This window comes from Anomaloglossus baeobatrachus, chromosome 3 (genome assembly GCF_048569485.1).
Source record: "Anomaloglossus baeobatrachus isolate aAnoBae1 chromosome 3, aAnoBae1.hap1, whole genome shotgun sequence".
Lineage (NCBI taxonomy): Eukaryota > Metazoa > Chordata > Amphibia > Anura > Aromobatidae > Anomaloglossus > Anomaloglossus baeobatrachus.
The window spans coordinates 641,949,729-641,973,367 of NC_134355.1; the positions used below are offsets into that span (position 1 = coordinate 641,949,729).

Below are 23,639 nucleotides of genomic sequence, written 5' to 3' on the forward strand. Positions count from 1 at the left end.
TACAGATTAATCATGGAAGGTATCTCGGGGAGACGCCTGACATGATTAATCTAGGACTTATTGGCAGCTATGGGCTGCCAATAACTCCTTATTACCCCGATTTGCCAACGCACCAGGGCAAATCGGGAAGAGCCGGGTACAGTCCCAGAACAGTCGCATCTAATGTATGCGGCCATTCTGGGCGGCTGCTGACTGATATTGTTAGGCTGGGGGGCTCCCCATAACGTGGAGCTCCCCATCCTGAGAATACCAGCCTTCAGCCGTATGGCTTTATCTGGCTGGTATTAAATTTGGGGGGAACCGCACGCCGTTTTTTTTAATTATTTATTTATTTATTTCTATACTCCATAGTGACACGCCCACCGGCTACTGTGATTGGGTGCAGTGAGACACTTGTCACTCAGCGTGGGGGCGTGTCTCACTGCAACCAATCATAGGCGCCGGTGGGCGGGGAAAGCAGGGAATACGAGATTGTTTAATGAGCGGCCGGCTTTTTCAAATTAGAAAAAGCCACCAGAGCAGTGTGAATGCCGTGCAGCGCCGGTGATCGGGGATCGGTGAGTATGAGAGAGGGCGGGACACTTCAGTCACTCGGGGGATTAGCGGTCACCGGTGAATCCTTCACAGGTGACCGCTAATCAGTACACAGCACACAGACAGAGCCGCGGCATGACAATGAAGTCGGGTGAAGTTCACCCGAGTTCATTCTCATCGCGCTACTCTGTCTGCTGTCTGCCGACAGTTTTCACGGTGGTTTTCACGGTTTTCACGGATGTGTGTTTTAGGCCTGACAACGTCCCCAATGACTAGCTAGGTCGTTCTGCAGGTCCGGATCGCTGTTGCGTCGTTGGCCAGGTCTGCCTGTTTGACAGCTCACCAGAGACTTTGTAGCGAAACCGGCCAGGTTGGGATCGCTGGTGGGATCGCTAGAAAGTCTCAGTGTGTAAAGGGGCCTTTAGTCACACAGCAAGGCTCATTAAACGGTTGATATTGACTTTTAGGATTGTTATTTCCAATTGGTGACAATAGAGATCAAGTCTTCTTTCTCTTTGAAAAAGGCACTTTGCATATTTAATTTCCCATGGCACATAAGCCCCCTTAAACTGGCATGTTCAGTCTCCACAAGGAGAAACGTTATCCCTTAGACCTCAGTCAGAGGCCTCTCCTACAACCAAATCAGATCTTGCTCAGATCTCATAGAACCAAATCAGATGCTTTGCACTGATGAGGGTCAACACTCCGAAACAGGTCTGCAAATTGAGATTCTGGTTTGGCTTTTATCGTAAGGGGTACTTCTCACATAACGAGATCGCTAGTGAGATCGCTGCTGAGTCACATTTTTTGTGACGTAGCAGTGACTTCATTAGCGATCTCGCTGTGTGTGACACTGAGCAGCGATCTGGCCCCTGCTGTGAGATCGCTGCTCGTTACACACTGCTCTGGTTCATTTTTTGGACGTTGCTCTCTGGCTGTGAAGCACACATCGCTGTGCTTGACAGCGAGAGAGCAACGATCTGAATGTGCAGGGAGCAGGGAGCTGGCGTCTGGCAGCCTGCGGTAAGCTGTAACCAAGGTAAATATTGGGTAACCAAGAGAAGTGCTTTGCTTGGTTACCCGATATTTACCTTGGTTACTAGTGTACGCCGCTCTCACGCTGCCAGTGCCGGCTCCCTGCACAAATAGCCGGAGTACACTTCGGATAAATAAGCAAAGCGGTTTGCTTATTAACCCGATGTGTACTCTGGCTAGGAGTGCAGGGAGCCAGCGCTAAGCAGTGTGCGCTGGTAAACAAGGTAAATATTGGGTAACCAAGCGCAGCATCGCTTCCACGCATCGCTGGGGGCTGGTCGCTGGTGGCTGGTGAGATCTGTCTGATTGACAGCTCACCAGCGACCATGTAGCGACGCACCAGCGATCCTGACTAGGTCAGATCGCTGGTGGGATCGCTGGAGCCTCGCTAAAGTGTGAACCCTAAGTCACACAGCAAGGCTCATTAAATGTTTGATATTGACTTTTAGGATTGTTTCCAATTGGTGACACTAGAGATCAAGAACTCTTTCTCTCTGAAAAAGGCAATTTGCCTGATAAATGGAGAGTTTGGAACATTCGCATTATTTTAGGAAATTGATTAAATTGTAGATAATACCTTCAATAACAATCTGTCACAATTTCTTAAAAGGTCAGATATCTGTGAAGAAAGCAGATGATGAGAAGACAATGAGATCAGGGAGAGGAAGAAGGGTCTCCGGTAGCTCGTATGGTCACAGTTGTTGGTCAAGGTCTTTTTTTTCCCCCCATCCTGTGAATGACACCTCACTAACTCCATGACTGACACGTCCCTCATTCTCTATAGCTGAATTGCAGCCTGGCGGCCAAAGCTGACCCGGGCGGCTCTCATCTCATCAACCATTTTCACACCTTTTCATTGAGGATGATAACATTCCAGAAGCCACAGGGCTGGCCAAGGAGGAAGCCAACAAGCCAAGATCTAGAGTGTCTGACCTTACACACCCGGTGGCGTGAGAACCTGCGATCAGCCCGATTCTGGGGCACGAATAGAAAAAATGTACCATTCAAAAATCATTCAGACATCCATTTTTTTTAAAATCTGATTTGTATTCATTTTTGCTCTCTATGTCTATTTTTACCATGTATGTCATCTCCTATTTCTCATGTGCAAAAACAAAGAAACAAAAACTGAATGTGCACAGAGATCACAGCAGCACTGAATGTGCAGGCACAGAGATCATAGCGGTACTGAATGTGCAGGCACAGAGATCATAGCGGTACTGAATGTGCAGGCACAGAGATCATAGCGGTACTGAATGTGCAGGCACAGAGATCATAGCGACACTGAATGTGCAGACACAGAGATCATAGCGACACTGAATGTGCAGACACAGAGATCACAGCAGCACTGAATGTGCAGGCACAGAGATCATAGCAGTACTGAATGTGCAGGCACAGAGATTATAGCGGTACTGAATGTGCAGTCATAGAGATCACAGCGGCACTGAATCTGCAGGTACAGAGATCACAGCGGCACTGAATGTGCAGGTACAGAGATCACAGCGGCACTGAATGTGCAGGCACAGAGATCACAGCAGCACTGAATGTGCAGGCACAGAGATTACAGCGGCACTGAATGTGCAGGCACAGAGATCATAGCGGTACTGAATGTGCAGGCACAGAGATCACAGCGGCACTGAATGTGCAGGCACAGAGATCACAGCGGCACTGAATGTGCAGGCACAGAGATCACAGCGGCACTGAATGTGCAGGCACAGAGATCATAGCGGTACTGAATGTGCAGGCACAGAGATCATAGCGGTACTGAATGTGCAGGCACAGAGATTATAGCGGTACTGAATGTGCAGGCATAGAGATCACAGCGGCACTGAATCTGCAGGTACAGAGATCACAGCGGCACTGAATGTGCAGGTACAGAGATCACAGCGGCACTGAATGTGCAGGCACAGAGATCACAGCGGCACTGAATGTGCAGGCACAGAGATCACAGCGGCACTGAATGTGCAGGTAGAGATCACAGCGGCACTGAATCTGCAGGCACAGAGATCACAGTGGCACTGAATGTGCAGGTAGAGATCACAGCGGCACTGAATGTGCAGGCACAGAGATCACAGCGGCACTGAATGTGCAGGCACAGAGATCACAGCAGCACTGAATTTGCAGGTAGAGATCACAGCGGCACTGAATGTGCAGGCACAGAGATCACAGCGGCACTGAATGTGCAGGCACAGAGATCACAGCGGCACTGAATGTGCAGGCACAGAGATCACAGCGGCACTGAATGTGCAGGCACAGAGATCACGGCGGCACTGAATGTGCAGGCACAGAGATCACAGCGGCACTGAATATGCAGGCACAGAGATCACATCAGCACTGAATGTGCAGGCACAGAGATCACAGCAGCACTGAATGTGCAGGCACAGAGATCACAGCGGCACTGAATGTGCAGGCACAGAGATCACAGCGGCACTGAATGTGCAGGCGCAGAGATCACAGCAGCACTGAATGTGCAGGCACAGAGATCACAGCAGCAATGAATGTGCAGGCACAGAGATCACAGCGGCACTGAATGTGCAGGCACAGAGATCACAGCGGCACTGAATGTGCAGGCACAGAGATCACAGCGGCACTGAATGTGCAGGTACAGAGATCACAGCGGCACTGAATGTGCAGGCGCAGAGATCACAGCGGCACTGAATGTGCAGGCACAGAGATCACAGCGGCACTGAATCTGCAGGCACAGAGATCACAGCGGCACTGAATGTGCAGGCACAGAGATCACAGCGGCACTAATTGTGCAGGCACAGAGCACAGCAGCACTGAATGTGCAGGCACAGAGATCACAGCGGCACTGAATGTGCAGGCACAGAGATCACAGCGGCACTAATTGTGCAGGCACAGAGCACAGCAGCACTGAATGTGCAGGCACAGAGATCACAGCGGCACTGAATGTGGAGGCACAGAGATCACAGCGGCTCTGAATGTGCAGGTACAGAGATCACAGCGGCACTGAATGTGCAGGCACAGAGATCACAGCGGCACTGAATGTGCAGGCACAGAGATCACAGCGGCACTGAATGTGCAGGCACAGAGATCACGGCGGCACTGAATGTGCAGGCACAGAGATCACAGCGGCACTGAATGTGCAGGCACAGAGATCACAGCGGCACTGAATGTGCAGGCACAGAGATCACAGCGGCACTGAATGTGCAGGCACAGAGATCACGGCGGCACTGAATGTGCAGGCACAGAGATCACAGCGGCACTGAATGTGCAGGCACAGAGATCACAGCGGCACTGAATGTGCAGGCACATAGATCACAGCGGCACTGAATGTGCAGGCACAGAGATCACAGCGGCACTGAATGTGCAGGCACAGACAACACAGCGGCACTGAATGTGCAGGCACAGAGATCATAGCGGCTCTGAATGTGCAGGCACAGAGATCACAGCGGCACTGAATGTGCAGGCACAGAGATCACAGCGGCTCTGAATGTGCAGGTACAGAGATCACAGCGGCACTGAATGTGCAGGCACAGAGATCACAGCGGCACTGAATGTGCAGGCACAGGGATCACAGCGGCACTGAATGTGCAGGCACAGAGAGCACAGCGGCACTGAATGTGCAGGTGCAGAGATCACAGCAGCACTGAATGTGCAGGCACAGAGATCACAGTGGCACTGAATCTGCAGGCACAGAGATCACAGCGGCACTGAATGTGCAGGTAGAGATCACAGCGGCACTGAATCTGCAGGCACAGAGATCACAGTGGCACTGAATGTGCAGGTAGAGATCACAGCGGCACTGAATGTGCAGGCACAAAGATCACAGCGGCACTGAATGTGCAGGCACAGAGATCACAGCGGCACTGAATGTGCAGGCACAGAGATCACAGCAGCACTGAATGTGCAGGCACAGAGATCACAGCGGCACTGAATGTGCAGGCACAGAGATCACAGCAGCACTGAATGTGCAGGCACAGAGATCACAGCGGCACTGAATGTGCAGGCACAGAGATCATAGCGGTACTGAATGTGCAGGCACAGAGATCATAGCGGTACTGAATGTGCAGGCACAGAGATTATAGCGGTACTGAATGTGCAGGCACAGAGATCACAGCAGCACTGAATGTGCAGGCATAGAGATCACAGCGGCACTGAATCTGCAGGTAGAGATCACAGCGGCACTGAATCTGCAGGTACAGAGATCACAGCGGCACTGAATGTGCAGGTACAGAGATCACAGCGGCACTGAATGTGCAGGCACAGAGATCACAGCGGCACTGAATCTGCAGGCACAGAGATCACAGTGACACTGAATGTGCAGGTAGAGATCACAGCAGCACTGAATTTGCAGGTAGAGATCACAGCAGCACTGAATGTGCAGGCACAAAGATCACAGCGGCACTGAATGTGCAGGCACAGAGATCACATCAGCACTGAATGTGCAGGCACAGAGATCACAGCAGCACTGAATGTGCAGGCACAGAGATCACAGCGGCACTGAATGTGCAGGCACAGAGATCACAGCGGCACTGAATGTGCAGGCGCAGAGATCACAGCAGCACTGAATGTGCAGGCACAGAGATCACAGCAGCAATGAATGTGCAGGCACGGAGACCACAGCGGCACTGAATGTGCAGGCACAGAGATCACAGCGGCACTGAATGTGCAGGCGCAGAGATCACAGCGGCACTGAATGTGCAGGTACAGAGATCACAGCGGCACTGAATGTGCAGGCGCAGAGATCACAGCGGCACTGAATGTGCAGGCACAGAGGACACAGCGGCACTGAATCTGCAGGCACAGAGATCACAGCGGCACTGAATGTGCAGGTACAGAGATCACAGCGGCACTGAATGTGCAGGTACAGAGATCACAGCGGCACTGAATGTGCAGGTACAGAGATCACAGCGGCACTGAATGTGCAGGCACAGAGATCACAGCGGCACTAATTGTGCAGGCACAGAGCACAGCAGCACTGAATGTGCAGGCACAGAGATCACAGCGGCACTGAATGTGGAGGCACAGAGATCACAGCGGCTCTGAATGTGCAGGTACAGAGATCACAGCGGCACTGAATGTGCAGGCACAGAGATCACAGCGGCACTGAATGTGCAGGCACAGAGATCACAGCGGCACTGAATGTGCAGGCACAGAGATCACGGCGGCACTGAATGTGCAGGCACAGAGATCACAGCGGCACTGAATGTGCAGGCACAGAGATCACAGCGGCACTGAATGTGCAGGCACAGAGATCACAGCGGCACTGAATGTGCAGGCACAGAGATCACGGCGGCACTGAATGTGCAGGCACAGAGATCACAGCGGCACTGAATGTGCAGGCACATAGATCACAGCGGCACTGAATGTGCAGGCACAGAGATCACAGCGGCACTGAATGTGCAGGCACAGACAACACAGCGGCACTGAATGTGCAGGCACAGAGATCATAGCGGCTCTGAATGTGCAGGCACAGAGATCACAGCGGCACTGAATGTGCAGGCACAGAGATCACAGCGGCTCTGAATGTGCAGGTACAGAGATCACAGCGGCACTGAATGTGCAGGCACAGAGATCACAGCGGCACTGAATGTGCAGGCACAGAGATCACAGCGGCACTGAATGTGCAGGCACAGAGATCACAGCGGCACTGAATGTGCAGGTGCAGAGATCACAGCAGCACTGAATGTGCAGGCACAGAGATCACAGCAGCACTGAATGTGCAGGCACAGAGATCACAGCGGCACTGAATCTGCAGGCACAGAGATCACAGCGGCACTGAATGTGCAGGTAGAGATCACAGCGGCACTGAATCTGCAGGCACAGAGATCACAGTGGCACTGAATGTGCAGGTAGAGATCACAGCGGCACTGAATGTGCAGGCACAAAGATCACAGCGGCACTGAATGTGCAGGCACAGAGATCACATCAGCACTGAATGTGCAGGCACAGAGATCACAGCAGCACTGAATGTGCAGGCACAGAGATCACAGCGGCACTGAATGTGCAGGCACAGAGATCACAGCGGCACTGAATGTGCAGGCGCAGAGATCACAGCAGCACTGAATGTGCAGGCACAGAGATCACAGCGGCACTGAATGTGCAGGCACAGAGATCACAGCGGCACTGAATGTGCAGGCGCAGAGATCACAGCGGCACTGAATGTGCAGGTACAGAGATCACAGCGGCACTGAATGTGCAGGCGCAGAGATCACAGCGGCACTGAATGTGCAGGCACAGAGATCACAGCGGCACTGAATCTGCAGGCACAGAGATCACAGCGGCACTGAATGTGCAGGTACAGAGATCACAGCGGCACTGAATGTGCAGGTACAGAGATCACAGCGGCACTGAATGTGCAGGTACAGAGATCACAGCGGCACTGAATGTGCAGGCACAGAGATCACAGCGGCACTAATTGTGCAGGCACAGATCACAGCAGCACTGAATGTGCAGGCACAGAGATCACAGCGGCACTGAATGTGGAGGCACAGAGATCACAGCGGCTCTGAATGTGCAGGTACAGAGATCACAGCGGCACTGAATGTGCAGGCACAGAGATCACAGCGGCACTGAATGTGCAGGCACAGAGATCACGGCGGCACTGAATGTGCAGGCACAGAGATCACAGCGGCACTGAATGTGCAGGCACAGAGATCACAGCGGCACTGAATGTGCAGGCACAGAGATCACAGCGGCACTGAATGTGCAGGCACAGAGATCACAGCGGCACTGAATGTGCAGGCACAGACAACACAGCGGCACTGAATGTGCAGGCACAGAGATCATAGCGGCTCTGAATGTGCAGGCACAGAGATCACAGCGGCACTGAATGTGCAGGCACAGAGATCACAGCGGCTCTGAATGTGCAGGTACAGAGATCACAGCGGCACTGAATGTGCAGGCACAGAGATCATAGCGGCACTGAATGTGCAGGCACAGAGATCACAGCGGCACTGAATGTGCAGGCACAGAGATCACAGCGGCACTGAATGTGCAGGTGCAGAGATCACAGCAGCACTGAATGTGCAGGCACAGAGATCACAGCAGCACTGAATGTGCAGGTAGAGATCACAGCGGCACTGAATCTGCAGGCACAGAGATCACAGCGGCACTGAATGTGCAGGTAGAGATCACAGCGGCACTGAATCTGCAGGCACAGAGATCACAGTGGCACTGAATGTGCAGGTAGAGATCACAGCGGCACTGAATGTGCAGGTACAGAGATCACAGTGGCACTGAATGTGCAGGCACAGAGATCACAGCGGCACTGAATGTGCAGACACAGAGATCACAGCGGCACTGAATGTGCAGACACAGAGATCACAGCGGCACTGAATGTGCAGACACAGAGATCACAGCGGCACTGAATGTGCAGACACAGAGATCACAGCGGCACTGAATGTGCAGACACAGAGATCACAGCGGCACTGAATCTGCAGGCACAGAGATCACAGTGGCACTGAATGTGCAGGTAGAGATCACAGCGGCACTGAATGTGCAGGTACAGAGATCACAGTGGCACTGAATGTGCAGGCACAGAGATCACAGCGGCACTGAATGTGCAGACACAGAGATCACAGCGGCACTGAATGTGCAGACACAGAGATCACAGCGGCACTGAATGTGCAGACACAGAGATCACAGCGGCACTGAATGTGCAGACACAGAGATCACAGCAGCACTGAATGTGCAGACACAGATCACAGCGGCACTGAATGTGCAGACACAGAGATCACAGCGGCACTGAATGTGCAGACACAGAGATCACAGCGGCACTGAATATGCAGGCACAGAGATCACAGCGGCACTGAATGTGCAGGCACAGAGATCACAGCGGCACTGAATGTGCAGGCACAAAGCACAGCAGCACTGAATGTGCAGGCACAGAGATCACAGCGGCACTGAATGTGCAGGCACAGAGATCACAGCGGCACTGAATGTGCAGGCACAGAGATCACAGCGGCACTGAATGTGCAGGCACAGAGATCACAGCGGCACTGAATGTGCAGGCACAGAGATCACAGCGGCACTGAATGTGCAGGCACAGAGATCACAGCGGCACTAATTGTGCAGGCACAGAGATCACAGCGGCACTAATTGTGCAGGCACAGAGATCACAGCGGCACTGAATGTGCAGGCACAAAGGGACAGCAATTGACTGTCAGCCAGTCAGTGGCTGCAGCACTGACCGAAAGCTCAAACTTATTTCATTAATGGACAGGATAATCTTTGATCCAGGACATTAAACCTCTTAGATGCTTCACTCAATAAAGACCACAGCATCTAAAGGGGTTGAAAGAAGAAAGGACCTTCCTCAATCAACTTTTGCAGCAAAAGTGCTGCTATTGTGAGGAAACCATATTGTAACAGTGAACAGATACAGGAAAACAAAGCTCTGACAATGTGCAATTAAACAACTCTTAAAGGGAAATTATTATTAAAAAATGACCTACTGCCTAAATGCGGTTTTTCTTTTACACATTTTATTTTTTAAATTGCTAAATTTTTTTTATCATATTCCAATCTTTAATAAAAAAAATAAATAAAATAAATAAATATATAAATAAATTAGTAATCTTGCAATTTTTACACTGGCCACTAGGACTTTCTAGACTCATACTTCTTGGAAGAGTTTTCAGTAGGCTCCTTATCATCAGAGGCAGAGTTGCAGATAAAGGTAACACCTCCATATTTAGGTGATAACATAAGATCCACCTATCACAAGAAATGATGTCACAGCTCCCCCTCCCTTCACCATGACCTTTGCACACGCTCATTAGATGCTTCAACACAAAAGATAGCGCCGAGGTCTGATCACTGTGGCTAATGTATGGGTGTATTTTTCCTGAAAGAAAAGAAAACTAAAGGGGTTTTGATACAAAGTAAATTTTAAAGTTGATTTTAATGAATAGAACTGTCATGTGGTGTTCTACTCTGCAGTCGTTAGGTGTCATGGCAGCGTCAGACTCTGTTCACACTTCAGAGTCTGACAGGCAATCTGGTGTCTCTTAGTTGCTCAGCCAGAGTCTGGCATCGGCTGTTTCTTGTTCACTGCTCATCAGTCTAGCAGGAGTTAATTCCTGCTGTCTTGTGAACTGCTGCTAGGAGCTTAGGCTGCTAATGACCACTCAGAGCTTCCAACCTTCATAAAGTGTTGGATCCGATTCCTCGTCGCTGATTATAGCTGCATCATTGCTCCAGCGATTCTGGTCTTAGCATGTGAACCAGTTTCTGGTGATCTGTTGTATGATATTTGGTGTGTTCTGGAAATATCCCTGTTGTCAGTTTATTCCTCCCTGTATGTTATTTCTTCCTGTGCACGTGTTGTCTCTCCCCTGTGATTAGTTGCAGTGCGTTTGTGTTTTGGTTTTCCTCGTCTGCATTATTTATGTTATTTGTTACTTCGGTCCCGGCCCTCCCCATGGGTGGAGGAGATGGGATGTTAGACCAGGGTATGGACAGGAGTTAGGGTCATGCTGGCGGTCCAGACCTCACCACCATAGGGCGTACCTCTGGGATAAAGGACAGTGCAGGGTCCCCAGTCTGATGGCCAGTCTAGGTACCTCTGTTCAGTTATTCATTACTCCCGTGACAAGATCTTAGAATAATAATAATTTCCACAATTGGATGTATTTTAAAAAAAATATTCCTGTGCTGAGATAATCTTATATATGTGTCCCTGCTATGTACTGTGTAATGGCCGTATCTGACCGTACAGGGACATGGTCTGGTAATACCATATCTCCCTGGCTGGGATGGAAGTAAAAGAGAGTTCACAGACAAGACAGCATAGCATCATGGCTGATTCGCTCTGTGAGGTAAAATATATCCCTGCCTGCTTTTAGAAAATGTTTTAACTCAAAGAAAGAATTATTTGAGATCTAATCTTATAATATCTTTATACTCTATTACTTCCTCCCTGTCCCAGAAGATGTGGTATGATCAGACCATGTCCCTGTATGGTCAGACACGACCATTACACAGTACACAGCAGGGACACATATAAGATTATCTCAGCACAGGAACATTTTTTTTAAACACATCCAATTGCGGAACATATTATTATTCCAAGATCTAAAATCACCTTTGTTCGTGGGAAAACCCCTTTAAAGGGAACCTGTCACCAGTTTTTTGGCCTATAAGCTGCGGCCACCAGCACCGGGCTCTTATACACTGCAGTCTAACATGATGTATATAAGAGCTCAGGCTGCTGTGTAGAACATAAAAACCACTTTATAATACTCACTTAGAAGGTCGCTCTGGTGCACAACAGTCAGGTGGGTGGCGCCGTTCTCCGGGACCGATGCCTCCTCTTTCAGTCATCTTGGTCTTCCGCCTTCTGAAGCCTGTGTGCATGACGCGTCCTACATCATCCACACTCGCCGGTATTGAGGTCCTGCGCAGGCGCACTTTGATGTGCCCTGAGCAGGGCAGATCAAAGTATTGTAGTGCGCCTGCGCGGGAGCGGCGAGTGTGGATGACGTAGAACGCGTCATGCACCCAGGTTTCAGAAGGAGAACGAAGATGGCCGTAAGAGGAGGCGCCGGCACCGGACAACGGAGACGTCCATATGGCCCAACTCCACCGCAACGCGACCGTTTCAGATTTCAGAAGAAGGAGGGCAAAGATGGCCGAAAGAGGAGGTGCAGCACCTGGAGAACAGAGACACCCATTTGACCAGTCTGCACTGAAATGACCGGTTTAGGTGAGTATCATAAAGTGATTTTTACGTTCTACATAGCGGCCTGGGCTCTTATATACAGTACTAGCTGTAGTACCAGAGTGTTGCCCGGGATAGTAACTGTCTCTCTGTCTCTCTCTCAGTCTCTGTCTGTGTGTCTGTCTGTGTCTTTCCTTGTCTGTCTGTTTCTAGCTCTCTATCTGTATTTGCATCAGTCTATCTGTCTCCATCTCTGTGTCTGTCTGTCTCTCTCTATCTCTATGTCTGTCTGTCTGTGTGTGTGTGTGTGTGTGTGTGTGTGTCTGTCTCTTTCCCCATCTGTCTCTTTCCAGTCTGTCTTTGTCTGTCTCTTTCAAGGTCTGTCTCTTTCCAGGTCTGTCTATTTGCCCGTCTGTCTCTTTCCAGGGCTGTCTCTTTCCAGGGCTGTCTCTCTCTAGGGCTGTCTCTCTCCAGGGCTGTCTCTTTCCAGGGCTGTCTCTCTCCAGGTCTGTCTCTTTGCCTATCTGTCTCTTTCCAGGGTTGTCTCTTTGCCCATCTGTCTCTTTCCAGGGCTGTCTCTTTGCCGGTCTATCTCTTGGCCCGTCAGTCTCTTGGCCCGTCAGTCTCTTTGCCCGTCTGTCTCTTTACCAGTCTGTCTCTTTGCCCGTCTGTCTCTTTGCCCATCTGTCTCTTTCCAGGGTTGTCTCTTTGCCCATCTGTCTCTATCCAGGGCTGTCTCTTTGCCCGTCTGTCTCTTTGCCCGTCTGTCTCTTTGCCCGGCTGTCTCTTTGCCCGGCTGTCTCTTTGCCCGGCTGTCTCTTTGTCCAGCTGTCTCTTTGTCCAGCTGTCTCTTTCCAGGGCTGTCTCTTTCCAGGGCTGTCTCTTAACAGGGCTGTCTCTTTGCCCGTCTATCTCTTTGGCCGTCTGTCTCTTTGCCCATTTGTCTCTTTGTCCGTTTGTCTCTTTGACCGGCTGTCTTTTTGCCCAGTTGTCTTTTTGCCCGGCTGTCTCTTTCCAGGGCTGTCTCTTTCCAAGGCTGTCTCTTTCTTAGACTGTCTCTCTCCAGGGCTGTCTCTCTCCAGGGCTGTCTCTCTCCAGGGCTGTCTATTTCCAGGGCTGTCTCTTTCCAGGGCTGTCTCTTTCCAGGGCTGTCTCTTTGCCCGTCTGTCTCTTTCCAGGGTTGTCTCTTTGCCCATCTGTCTCTTTCCAGGGCTGTCTCTTTGCCCATCTATCTCTTTGCCCGTCTATATCTTTGCCTGTCTATCTCTTTGCCCTACTGTCTCTTTCCAGGGCTATCTCTTTCCAGTGCTGTCTCTTTGCCCGTCTGTCTCTTTTCAGGGCTGTCTCTTTCCAGGGCTGTCTCCTTTCCAGGGCTGTCTCTTTGCCCGTCTGTCTCTTTGCCCATTTGTCTCTTTGACCGGCTGTCTTTTTGCCTGGCTGTCTCTCTCTAGGGCTGTCTCTTTCTAGGGCTGTCTCTTTCCAGGGCTGTCTCTTTCCAGGGCTGTCTCTCTCCAGGGCTGTCTCTCTCCAGGGCTGTCTCTTTCCCTCTTTCCAGGGCTGTCACTTTGCCCGTCAGTCTCTCTCCAGGCTGTCTCTTTCCAGGTCTGTCTCTTTCCAGGTCTGTCTCTTTCCAGGTCTGTCTCTGTCTCTTTCCACATCTGTCTCTGTCTGTCGCTCTCTGTCTCTCTCTATCCGTCTCACCACCGACATCATATTACCTCACACATAAGCTTCTTATACTAACAGTTTATTTTGTTCCTATAGCAACCACTGACAGTTGCTATTAATAGCTAGTAGCTCCCACCTCCATTCAGTGGAGGCAGGATTTTGGTGAATAACTGTAAAGCACGGGGTTAAATTTTCCCGTCAAAACATAGTCTATGACGTTCCCTGGGTCACATGGGGCGTCTGTGAAAAATTTCGTGATTGTAAATGCAACGGTGAGGATTGCTTTAGCGGACATACACACACACACACACACACACACACACACACACAAACATACACTGAGCTTTATATATTAGATTATTCTGGAATGCTGTATATAAGAACCCACTGGTGGTGGCTGCAGCTGATAGGCCGAAAAACCCGAAAAACTGGTGACAGGTTCCCTTTAAAATCTAAAAAAAGCTCCAGTGGCTGATGTAAAAATTGCAAGATTTCATTTCTTTTATTATTTTTTTTTGCGATATGTAAAAAAGAAAAAAAACAAAAAAAAAAACAAAAAACATCGACACTTTTTTAAATTAATATATTATTTCAATCAGGTTTTTGTGTTAAATATACCATTTTCTGATGACAGCTTCTATGTGACAGTACATAGTGCCCATCTGTAAGGAGATTACTCGGGTTATGACTGAGGCGAGGTGGAAAAGCATGTATTTCTATAGTTAAAAGTCATTAGTCAGGCTGTCATTCCGGCACTAGCGCAGCGTCCAAGACAAGCACATGCCGCGCGCTGATTGTGTGCTTTACCCGACAGAGTGAGACCATTATCTGACGTTGGCTTCGGGGCAAGTCAGTGATTCTTGTTGGAAGCAAGTGTTTAGAGAACGGACCTGTCTGTGCTGATTTGGAACAAATGACATACAGTGCTGCGAGTAACCTCAGTCATAATATACACTTCAGCTTTAATTTGCTAAAAACTAAACACAAATTATCCGCCGTGAGCAAAACAGGACATCAAAGCCGACGAGGAGCGCTTTTTCTCTCTCCGGAAACATTGTACTAATGACCTCACCCATTAGTATGCTGGGATGTATTGTGATTCACACACTGAGGTCGGGATAGAAACAGAGGCAGTGTAATAGCAAACAGCGCAAAACACGGTAATACTGCATGAATTACTACAAAACTATAAAGCTTAGATAGCTATAACAGGGGCTTTAGCTATATTTCTGCAGGCACTCAATGAGAACACTGTCAGGATTTGGCTCTTTTGCCTGCTCGAGAAGCCGGTCACATAAAAGTACAGTACATGTCAAGATGGAGGGAATTTATAAAAGGGTTTTTTTGGGCTTCGGCTATATTTCTGTAGTCACTCAATGAGCACACTGTCAGGATTCCACTGCACTGCCTGCTCGAGCGTCGGTCACATAAGCGCAAGTATGTCAAGATTAGGGTAATTCATAAAAGGGGTTTTCTGGGGTTCAGTTATATTTCTACAGTCACTCAATGATCACACTGTCAGGATTTGGCTCATTTGCCTGCTCGATGAGTCGGTCACACAAGTGCATGTATGTCAAGATGGGAATTTATAAAAGGGGTTTTCCTGGGCTTCAGCTATATTTCTGCAATCACTCAATGAGCACACTGTTAGGATTCCGCTGCATTGCCTGCTTGAGCAGTAGTCACATTAGTGCAAGTATGTTAAGATGGGGGGAGTTTATAAAAGGGGTTTTCCTGGGTTTCAGCAATATTTCTGAAGTCACTCAATGAGCACACTGTTAGGATTCTGCTATGCTGCCTGCTCGAACGGTTGGTAACATAAGAGCAAGTATGTCAAAATGGAGAGAATTTATAACAGGGTTTTTTTCTGGGCTTCAGTTATATTTCCACAGTCATTCAATGAGCACACTGTCAAGATTCGGCTATGCTGCCTGCGCGAGCAGTTGCTCATATAAGCACAAGTATCTCAAGATGGGAGAATTTATAAAAAGGGGTTTTCTGGGCTTCAACTATATTTCTGCAGTCACTCAATGAGCAAACTGTCAGGATTCAGCTGTGCTGCCTGCTTGAGTAGTCGTCACATTAATCCAAGTATGTCAAGATTGGGGGATTTATAAGAGGGGTTTTCCTGGGCTTCACCAATATTTCTGAAGTCACTCAATAAGCACATTGTCAGGACTCTGCTGTGCTGCCTGCTCAAGCGGTCAGTCACATAAGCGCAAGTATGTCAAGATGGGGGGAATTTATAAAAGGTTTTTTTTCTGGGCTTCAGCTATATTTCTGCAGTCATTCAATGAGGACACTGTCAGAATTCGGCTATGCTGCCTGCTCGAGCAGATGGTAACATAAGAAGAAGTATCTCAAGATGGGTGAATTTTTAAAAAGGGTTTATGGGCTTCAGCTATATTTCTGCAGTCACTCAAAGAGCACACTGTCAGGATTCAGCTGTGCTGCCTGCTCGAGCGGTCGGTCACATAAGTGCAAGTATGCAATTTGCATGTTGTGGTCAGATGCCGCCTAACTACTTTTCTTCCTTCTCCCAATGTTCTTTTGAGAGAAGAGGATGCGAATTTAGTCAGAAACTGAGCAAAACTATGCAAACCACGGTTAAGTGCCTGCATGCTCAAGCAGGAAACAGAGTACAATCATAAAAGCATGCACATTGCACACTGTCAAGATTCAAAATTCTGCAATCACAAAGAGTGACTGCAAAAAATGTAGCTTAAGCCTAAAAAAATGTCTTTAAGGCTAGAGTTTTTTTGCACTAGTTAGCTCACGGAGTATGCATCTTCATTGAATCATTTAGTGTATCTTTGATCGTCCGTGTGCAGGTAAAATGTGCACCAGCCCACCTGTGCTAACATTCTGGGGCATATTAGAACATATATATAAAACCTTTATAGAGACACTAGCTGTACTACCCGGGCGTTGCCCGGGATAGTATTTGTCTCTCTCCCAATCTTTACCTCTGTGTCGCTGTCTGTCTCTTTATTTGTCTGTCTGTTTCTATCTCTCTGTCTGTCTTTGTATGAGTCTATCTGTCTCTATCTCTGTGTCTGTCTATCTATCTCTGTGTCTCTCTCTATCTCTGAGTCTGTCTGTCTCTCTCTTTCCCCGTCTGTCTCTTGCCCCGTCTGTCTCTTGCCCCGTCTGTCTCTTGCCCCGTCTGTCTCTTTCCCAGGTCTGTCTTCCCGTCTCTTTTCATGTCTCTTTCCCTGTCTGTCTTTGTCCATCTCTTTGTCTATGTTTTTTCCTGTCTGTCTCTTTCCCTGTCTGACTGTCTCTATCTCATTCCTTGTCTGTCTCTATTTCTCAGTCTCTTTCCCCGTCTGTCTCTATCAAGGTCTGTCTCTTTCCCCATCTATCTTTGTCTGTCTCTCTGGCTGTCTCCTCTTTCCCTGTCTGCCTGTCTCTGTCCCTGTCTGCCTGTCTGTCTGTGTCTTTCCCCATCTGTCTCTTTCCAGGTCTGTATCTTTCCCCGTCTGTCTCTTTCCTCGTCTGTCTCTGTCTTTCTCTTTCCCCGTCTGTCTCTGTCTTTCTCTTTCCCCGTCTGTCTCTGTCTCTTTCCCCGTCTGTCTCTCTTTGTCTGTGTCTCTTTCTCTCTCTATCCGTCTCCCCACCAACATCATATTAAGCTTCTTATACTGTGACTGTCTTTTCTTCTTATAGCAACCAATCACAGCTGCTATTAAAAGCAGTAGTTCCAGGCTTCATTTACTTTAATGTAGGCAGATTTTTTGGAGTAACTGTAAAGCGCGGGGTTAAATTTTTCTGTCAAAACATAGTCTACGACGTTCCCTGGGTCACATATGGGTGTCTGTGCAAAATTTCGTGATTGTAAATGTGATGGTGTGGATTCCTTTAGCGGACATACACACACACACACACACACACACACATACATACATACATACATACACTGAGCTTTATATATTACTAGCTGTACTACCCGGCTTCGCCCGGGTTAATAACTGCTGTTAAAATAGAATGTATTAACAAAAATGTATTCTGCACACAAAAACCACAAAACAAATAGATATAAATGTAATTATAATGTCTCTCTCAACCTCTGTATATATCTCTCTGTCTCTCTCTCTTTGTCTGTCTGTCTCTTTCCCTGTCTGTCTCTGACTGTCTCTGTCTCTTTCTCCATCTGTCTCAATCTCTTTCCCTGTCAGTCTCTTTCCCTGTCTGTCTTTCCCTCTGTCTCTTTCCCTGTGTCTGTCTCTTTACCTGTCTTTGTCTGTCTCTTACCCTGTCTCTTTCCCTCTCTTTCCCTGTCTGTTTCCCTGTGTCTGTCTCTGTCTCTTTGTCTGTGTCTGTCTCTTAACCTGTCTCTCTCTCTTTCCCCGTCTCTCTCTTTCCCCATCTCTCTCTTTCCCCATCTATCTCTTTCCAGGTCTGTCTCTTTCCAGGTCTGTCTCTTTCCAGGTCTGTCTCTGTCTCTTTCACCGTTTCTCTCTGTCTGTCTCTCTGTCTGTCTCTGTCTATCCGACTCCCCACCGACATCTTATTACCTCACATCTTATACTATTGCTTCTTATACTATGAATGTCTTTTGTTCCTATAGCAATTAATCACAGCTCCTACTAATAACCTGTAGTTCCAGGCTCCATTTACTTTAATGGAGGAATGTTTTTTGGAGAGTAACTGTAAAGCGCGGGCTTAAATTTTCCTGTCAAAACATAGTCTATGACGTTCCCTGGGTCACATGAGGTGTCTGTGCAAAATTTTGTGATTGTAAATGCAACGAGGCGGATACACTTTTCGTTTCACTTTTTACCCATTATGTAGATAGGGGCAAAATTGATTGGTAAATTGGAACGCGTGGGTTTAAAATTTCGCCTCACAACATTGCCTATGATGCTCTCGGGGTCCAGCACCCGGCGCTGCCCGGGATAGTAACTGTCTCTCTGTTTCTCTCCCATTCTCTGTCTGTCTCCCCCTCTGTATATCTCTCTCTGTCTCTCACTCTCTATCTCTCTGTCTCTTTCCCTGTCTGTCTCTGACTGTCTCTGCCTCTTTCTCATCTGTCTCAATATCTTTCCCTGTCTGTCTATCTCTTTCCCTGTCTGTCTCTGTCTCTTTCCCTGTCTGTCTCTTTCCCTGTCTGTCTCTTTCCCTGTCTGTCTCTTTCCCTCTCTTTCCCTGTCTGTCTCTTTTCCTCTCTTTCACTGTCTGTCTCTTTCCCTCTGTCTCTTTCCCTGTGTCTGTCTCTTTGTCTGTCTCTTACCCTGTCTGTCTCTTTCCCTCTCTTTCCCTGTCTGTCTGTTTCCCTGTGTCTGTCTCTGTCTCTTTGTCTGTGTCTGTCTCTTTACCTGTCTGTGTCTGTCTCTTAACCGGTCTCTCTCTTTCCCTCTCTTTCCCTGTCAGTCTGTCTCTTTGTCTGTGTCTGTCTCTTTGTGTCTGTCTCTTACCCTGTCTATGTCTGTTTCTTACCATGTCTGTGTCTGCCTCTTTCCCTGTCTGTGTCTGTCTCTTTCCCTGGCTGCATTGTGACACGCCAACATTCCATATAAGGGCGTGGCTGCGCATTCTTCTGAAGTTCTGGCTGCACTGTGGCTCCCAGCTCCATTCACTTTAATGGAGGCAGGTTTTTTGGTGAATAACTGTAAAGCGCGGGGTTAAAATTTCCCCTGAAAACATAGCCTATGATGCTCTCGGGGTCCAGACGTGTGAGTGTGCAAAATTTTGTGGCTGTAGCTGCGACGGTGCAGATGCCAATCCCGGACATACACACATACACACACACATACATACACACATACAGCTTTATATATTAGATATGTCAGAAAAATGTATTAGGGGGAGTAGGGTCCAAGAAGGAGACCCCAACCTATCACCAACGGGACGAAGGAACAGAAGTACTAAGATGATTGCTGAACTGCCTATAGAGTCCATATTCCGGGTCAGAGGTGAGCAGTGCGATCAGTGGATCACCCGGACCCCCACCGGGCACTTATACTAACATGTCAAAAGTTACACAGAAAAGACCATGAGTAAAGGGACAGTTAAGACACTTTTACAGCATGAGATCCCCATTAATCAGCTCCAAGCTTCATGTGAACAAGACGGGAAGAAGAAACAATAGAGATAATACAGCACAGGCATTTACATCAATAATGAGCGTCATACCATCAGTCATATCCATCCCCGTGGGCGGGGAGCAGTGGCCTCCGTGGCTGATCGCCCATACAGGATATTTTTTGTTAAATCCACAATAAAGGGAGTGCATGAAGGTTTTGTAGAATCCGACTACTCCGGGGTTACCTGAAAAATGAACCAAAAATATGAATAAAATCATATAATACATAAATGATTCCTCGCATAAATAGAAAAGCATGGTCCTCCCCTACCAAAACATTTTAGAAACTGCTTATAGCGCCCATATCAGACTAACATTTCCAAAAACTGTCCTGATTTTCAGTCTCTGCCATTTGCCATACACTGTTTAAAAGTGGGTGGTTTCTCTTCTTCGGCATTCTGCCAGCACTATAGGAACTGAAACTTCCCTTTCCATCAATTTACAGCATGCAGCGCTCCAGCTTCTGTCCAATGGTTTTCCTGCCCTGACTTGAAAATTAATTTCTCTTTTATGCCTGCACCTAACGTGACAGACTAGCCTTCCGTCTGTATTTCGTCTTGGTGTCTTTCTTTTGGAGACCGAATACATTTGAGAAAAAACAGTGAACACCAAGTTAGAAAAAAAGGGAATTACCTAGTAGTCTATCTATAATAGACAATCATAATGTCTATAAATTCTATGTATTAATGTGTAATTATATTGTCTGATTATTATTCCATTAAATGAGATCAAGTTGTCTGGCAGAACAGGGATCATTAAAAATTAAAACTGGTTAAAATTGAGACATTTCAGCACCAAATTTGCACCTCCTGGCAGAGAACTACATCAAAACGGTGTCAAAACCAATTTTTGCATTATTTTTTTGCCAAGAGATGCAGATGCGTTGCTGAAATTTTTACACCATATTTCTGCACCCAATCTACACCTCCTGGAAAAAAATTACATCAATATCGCATTAAAACCACATGGTGTTTTGCTGTGTTTTTTTTTTTTTTCCAGGAGGTGTAGATTTGGTGCAGGAATACGGTGTAGGAATTTCAGCACCAAATCTGCATCTCTTGGCAAGAAAAAACACGGTTTTCTGCCAGGAGATGCAGGTCTGTGAACTCAGTGACCACTCCTGAGGTGAGGTCACTCAGTTCAATGAGGTCAGGTTACCTATGGTCACACGTGGAGGACCGTGGGAACCTCCAGCTGTGACCGCAAATAACTTGAGTGACATCACCACTCATCACTGAGGCTAAAGCTTGCTTTACACATTTCAATTTCTCGTGCGATCGCATTTGCGATCGCACCTGCCCCCAATTTCTTGCCCGTGTCGCACCATGTTGTAACTCCCTGTCACACGCACTTACCTTCCAAACGACCTCGCTGTGGGCGGCGAACATCCACTTCCTGAACGGGGAGGGACGTTCGGCGTCACAGAGACGTCACACAGCAGCCGGCCAATAGAATCGGAGGGGCGGAGATGAGTGGGACGTAAACATCCCGCCCACCTCCTTCCTTCCGCATTGCCGGCGGCCGCAGGTAAGCTGCAGTTCATCGTTCCCGGGGTGTCACACTGAGCGATGTGTGCTGCCTCGGGAACAATGAAAACAGGACATTCGATTTTTAGAAAATGAGCGACGTGTCAATGATGAACAAGAAGGTGAGTATTTCTGCTCGTTCATAGCTGTCACACGCTACGATATCACTAACGATGCCGGATGTGCGGCACTTACAACGTGACCCCGCCGACATCTCGTTAGATATATCGTAGCGTGTAAAGCCCGCTTTAGTCTCTGCCTGAAGTACATAGCGGGTGGTCATGTGATATGCCTGCGCGCTGTGACTTCAGTAATATAGCAGAGATGGAATCGTCATGGGACCTTGTGTAGATTACGTTGGGCCTGTGGTTTTTTTTGGAGTGAATAAAGGGGTGAAAGAGGGTGGGATTTTTTGTATTTTATATCAACTAAAGGATTTTTTCGGTGTTTCTTTTCACTTACGGTAGGACTTACTTAACCCCTTAGTACCCTGGTGGCTACCACACTAGGGCAATCAGCATGAGCCGGGATCAATCCTGGGCAGCTGCAGGCTGCTATTTTTTGGTTGGGGGAGCCAATAAGCATGGGTCTCCTCGGGCTGAGATGATCAGCCCTCAGCTTTCGGCTTCATCATGTTTGGATATCAAAATTGGGGGGGGGCTGCACGCTGTTTTTTAAAACTATTTTTTTAAATAATTAAAATAAAAGGCCACATGCGGTTCCTCTTATTTTCATAACCATTCAAGGTAAGCACACGGGTGGGGGCTTAAGCCTGTAAACCGTATGCTATATCAGTGCTGGGTATCATAATATGGGGGATCCTACACCAATTTTTAATGTATTTATTTTTACACCAATATAGACACATAGACAACGTCTCTGATTGAAAGCAATCAGACAGCTGTCACACAGGGTGGGGGTGTGTCTGACTGCAATCAAACAGAGACATGGAGACTGCCGGTGGGCTGGGAAGCAGAGAATATGCATGAAGGATAATGAGTGGTCCCGGAAGTAGCGTTACAGCTGCGCGTAGACTGGTAAGTATAAAGAGCTTGCTCCAATCCCCCTATCCCTTTTCCCACCATTTTTAAGCGCCTGATTCAAGTCCCTATATACTTATATGGGGCCCGGCGTCCGGTCAGATATCCAAGATCAATATCGTGCCTGAACCAGGGTTTTTTTTTAAACCCAGTTTAACCCACCGATCCCAGGTATCTGCAAGTTTGCCCATCACTAGTCAGGAGGAATACAGTAGCTGTCAGCCCAACAAGCTGTTCAGCATATTGAAAGCTTGGAGGTAAGAACAGGGATGAGCATTGGAACTCTTCGTATTTAAAGGGGTTGTCAAGGTTTGGGATGAAAGTTTGCAGTCACTCTATGTGACTGCAGATTTCTGAACCCTCACAGCCTGTGCATAGCACGCTGTCAATATACTCCAGTGCTGGTGGTGAAGGCAGGCAGTCATGTGATTGCAAGTATGCGATCTACAGACTTCATGACCACATGATTGGAAATCGCATGCTTGTAGTCACAAGTCTGCTCGCTCTCGCCACCGGCACAGGAGAATCCTGACAGTGTGCGGTTTGCACGCTACATGTTTTCAAAGAACTACAGTTAAATAGAGTATTGCAGACTTTCATCCCAAACCAGTAGAACCCCTTTAACAAACTTTTATTTTTGATATCCAAAGAAAGTTAATACCTAGAAGACCCATTACCATGGCTTTGTTTCCATCTCCGATCCCTCAAACGCGTATTGAACCAGTCTCTAAACCAGAGGTCCCCAACCTTTCTGAACTTGAGAGCCACTTTCAGCCCTGAAAAAGTGTTGTGAGCCACATTAAGGCTAAGTGCACACATCAGGTACAATCCGGCGAAAATAATTATGAGACGGATCCGGCGAAAAAACGGATCAGTCGCATCAGTTTTTTCCATCCGTTTCTTGACGGATCCGTTTTGATACGGAGCATGCTCAGCTAAAAAAAAAAACGGATCCGGAGGCCGTAATCCGTTTTTTGCCGTATTACACAGGATCCGGTGTCCATAGGCTTCCATTATAAAACATGCCATACTGCGCCGGATCCAGCAGACGAGAGGATGCATTTTTCATATTTCTGCAGGATTGCGCCTGATGGCCAAAAACTGATGTGTGTACGCAGCCTAAG

At 48.0% G+C, this 23,639-nt stretch overlaps 1 protein-coding gene across 2 annotated transcripts in view; it reads right to left on the reverse strand.

Annotated features, from left to right (window-relative positions):
- Positions 1 to 23,639, reverse strand: part of LDAH (lipid droplet associated hydrolase) — a 339,733-nt gene that overhangs the window by 227,914 nt on the left and 88,180 nt on the right. For both annotated transcript variants that reach the window (XM_075341150.1, XM_075341149.1), the window contains exon 3: positions 20,000 to 20,134. In XM_075341150.1, coding sequence (XP_075197265.1) covers positions 20,000 to 20,134 — 135 coding nt within the window. The remainder of the gene's footprint in view (positions 1 to 19,999; positions 20,135 to 23,639) is intronic.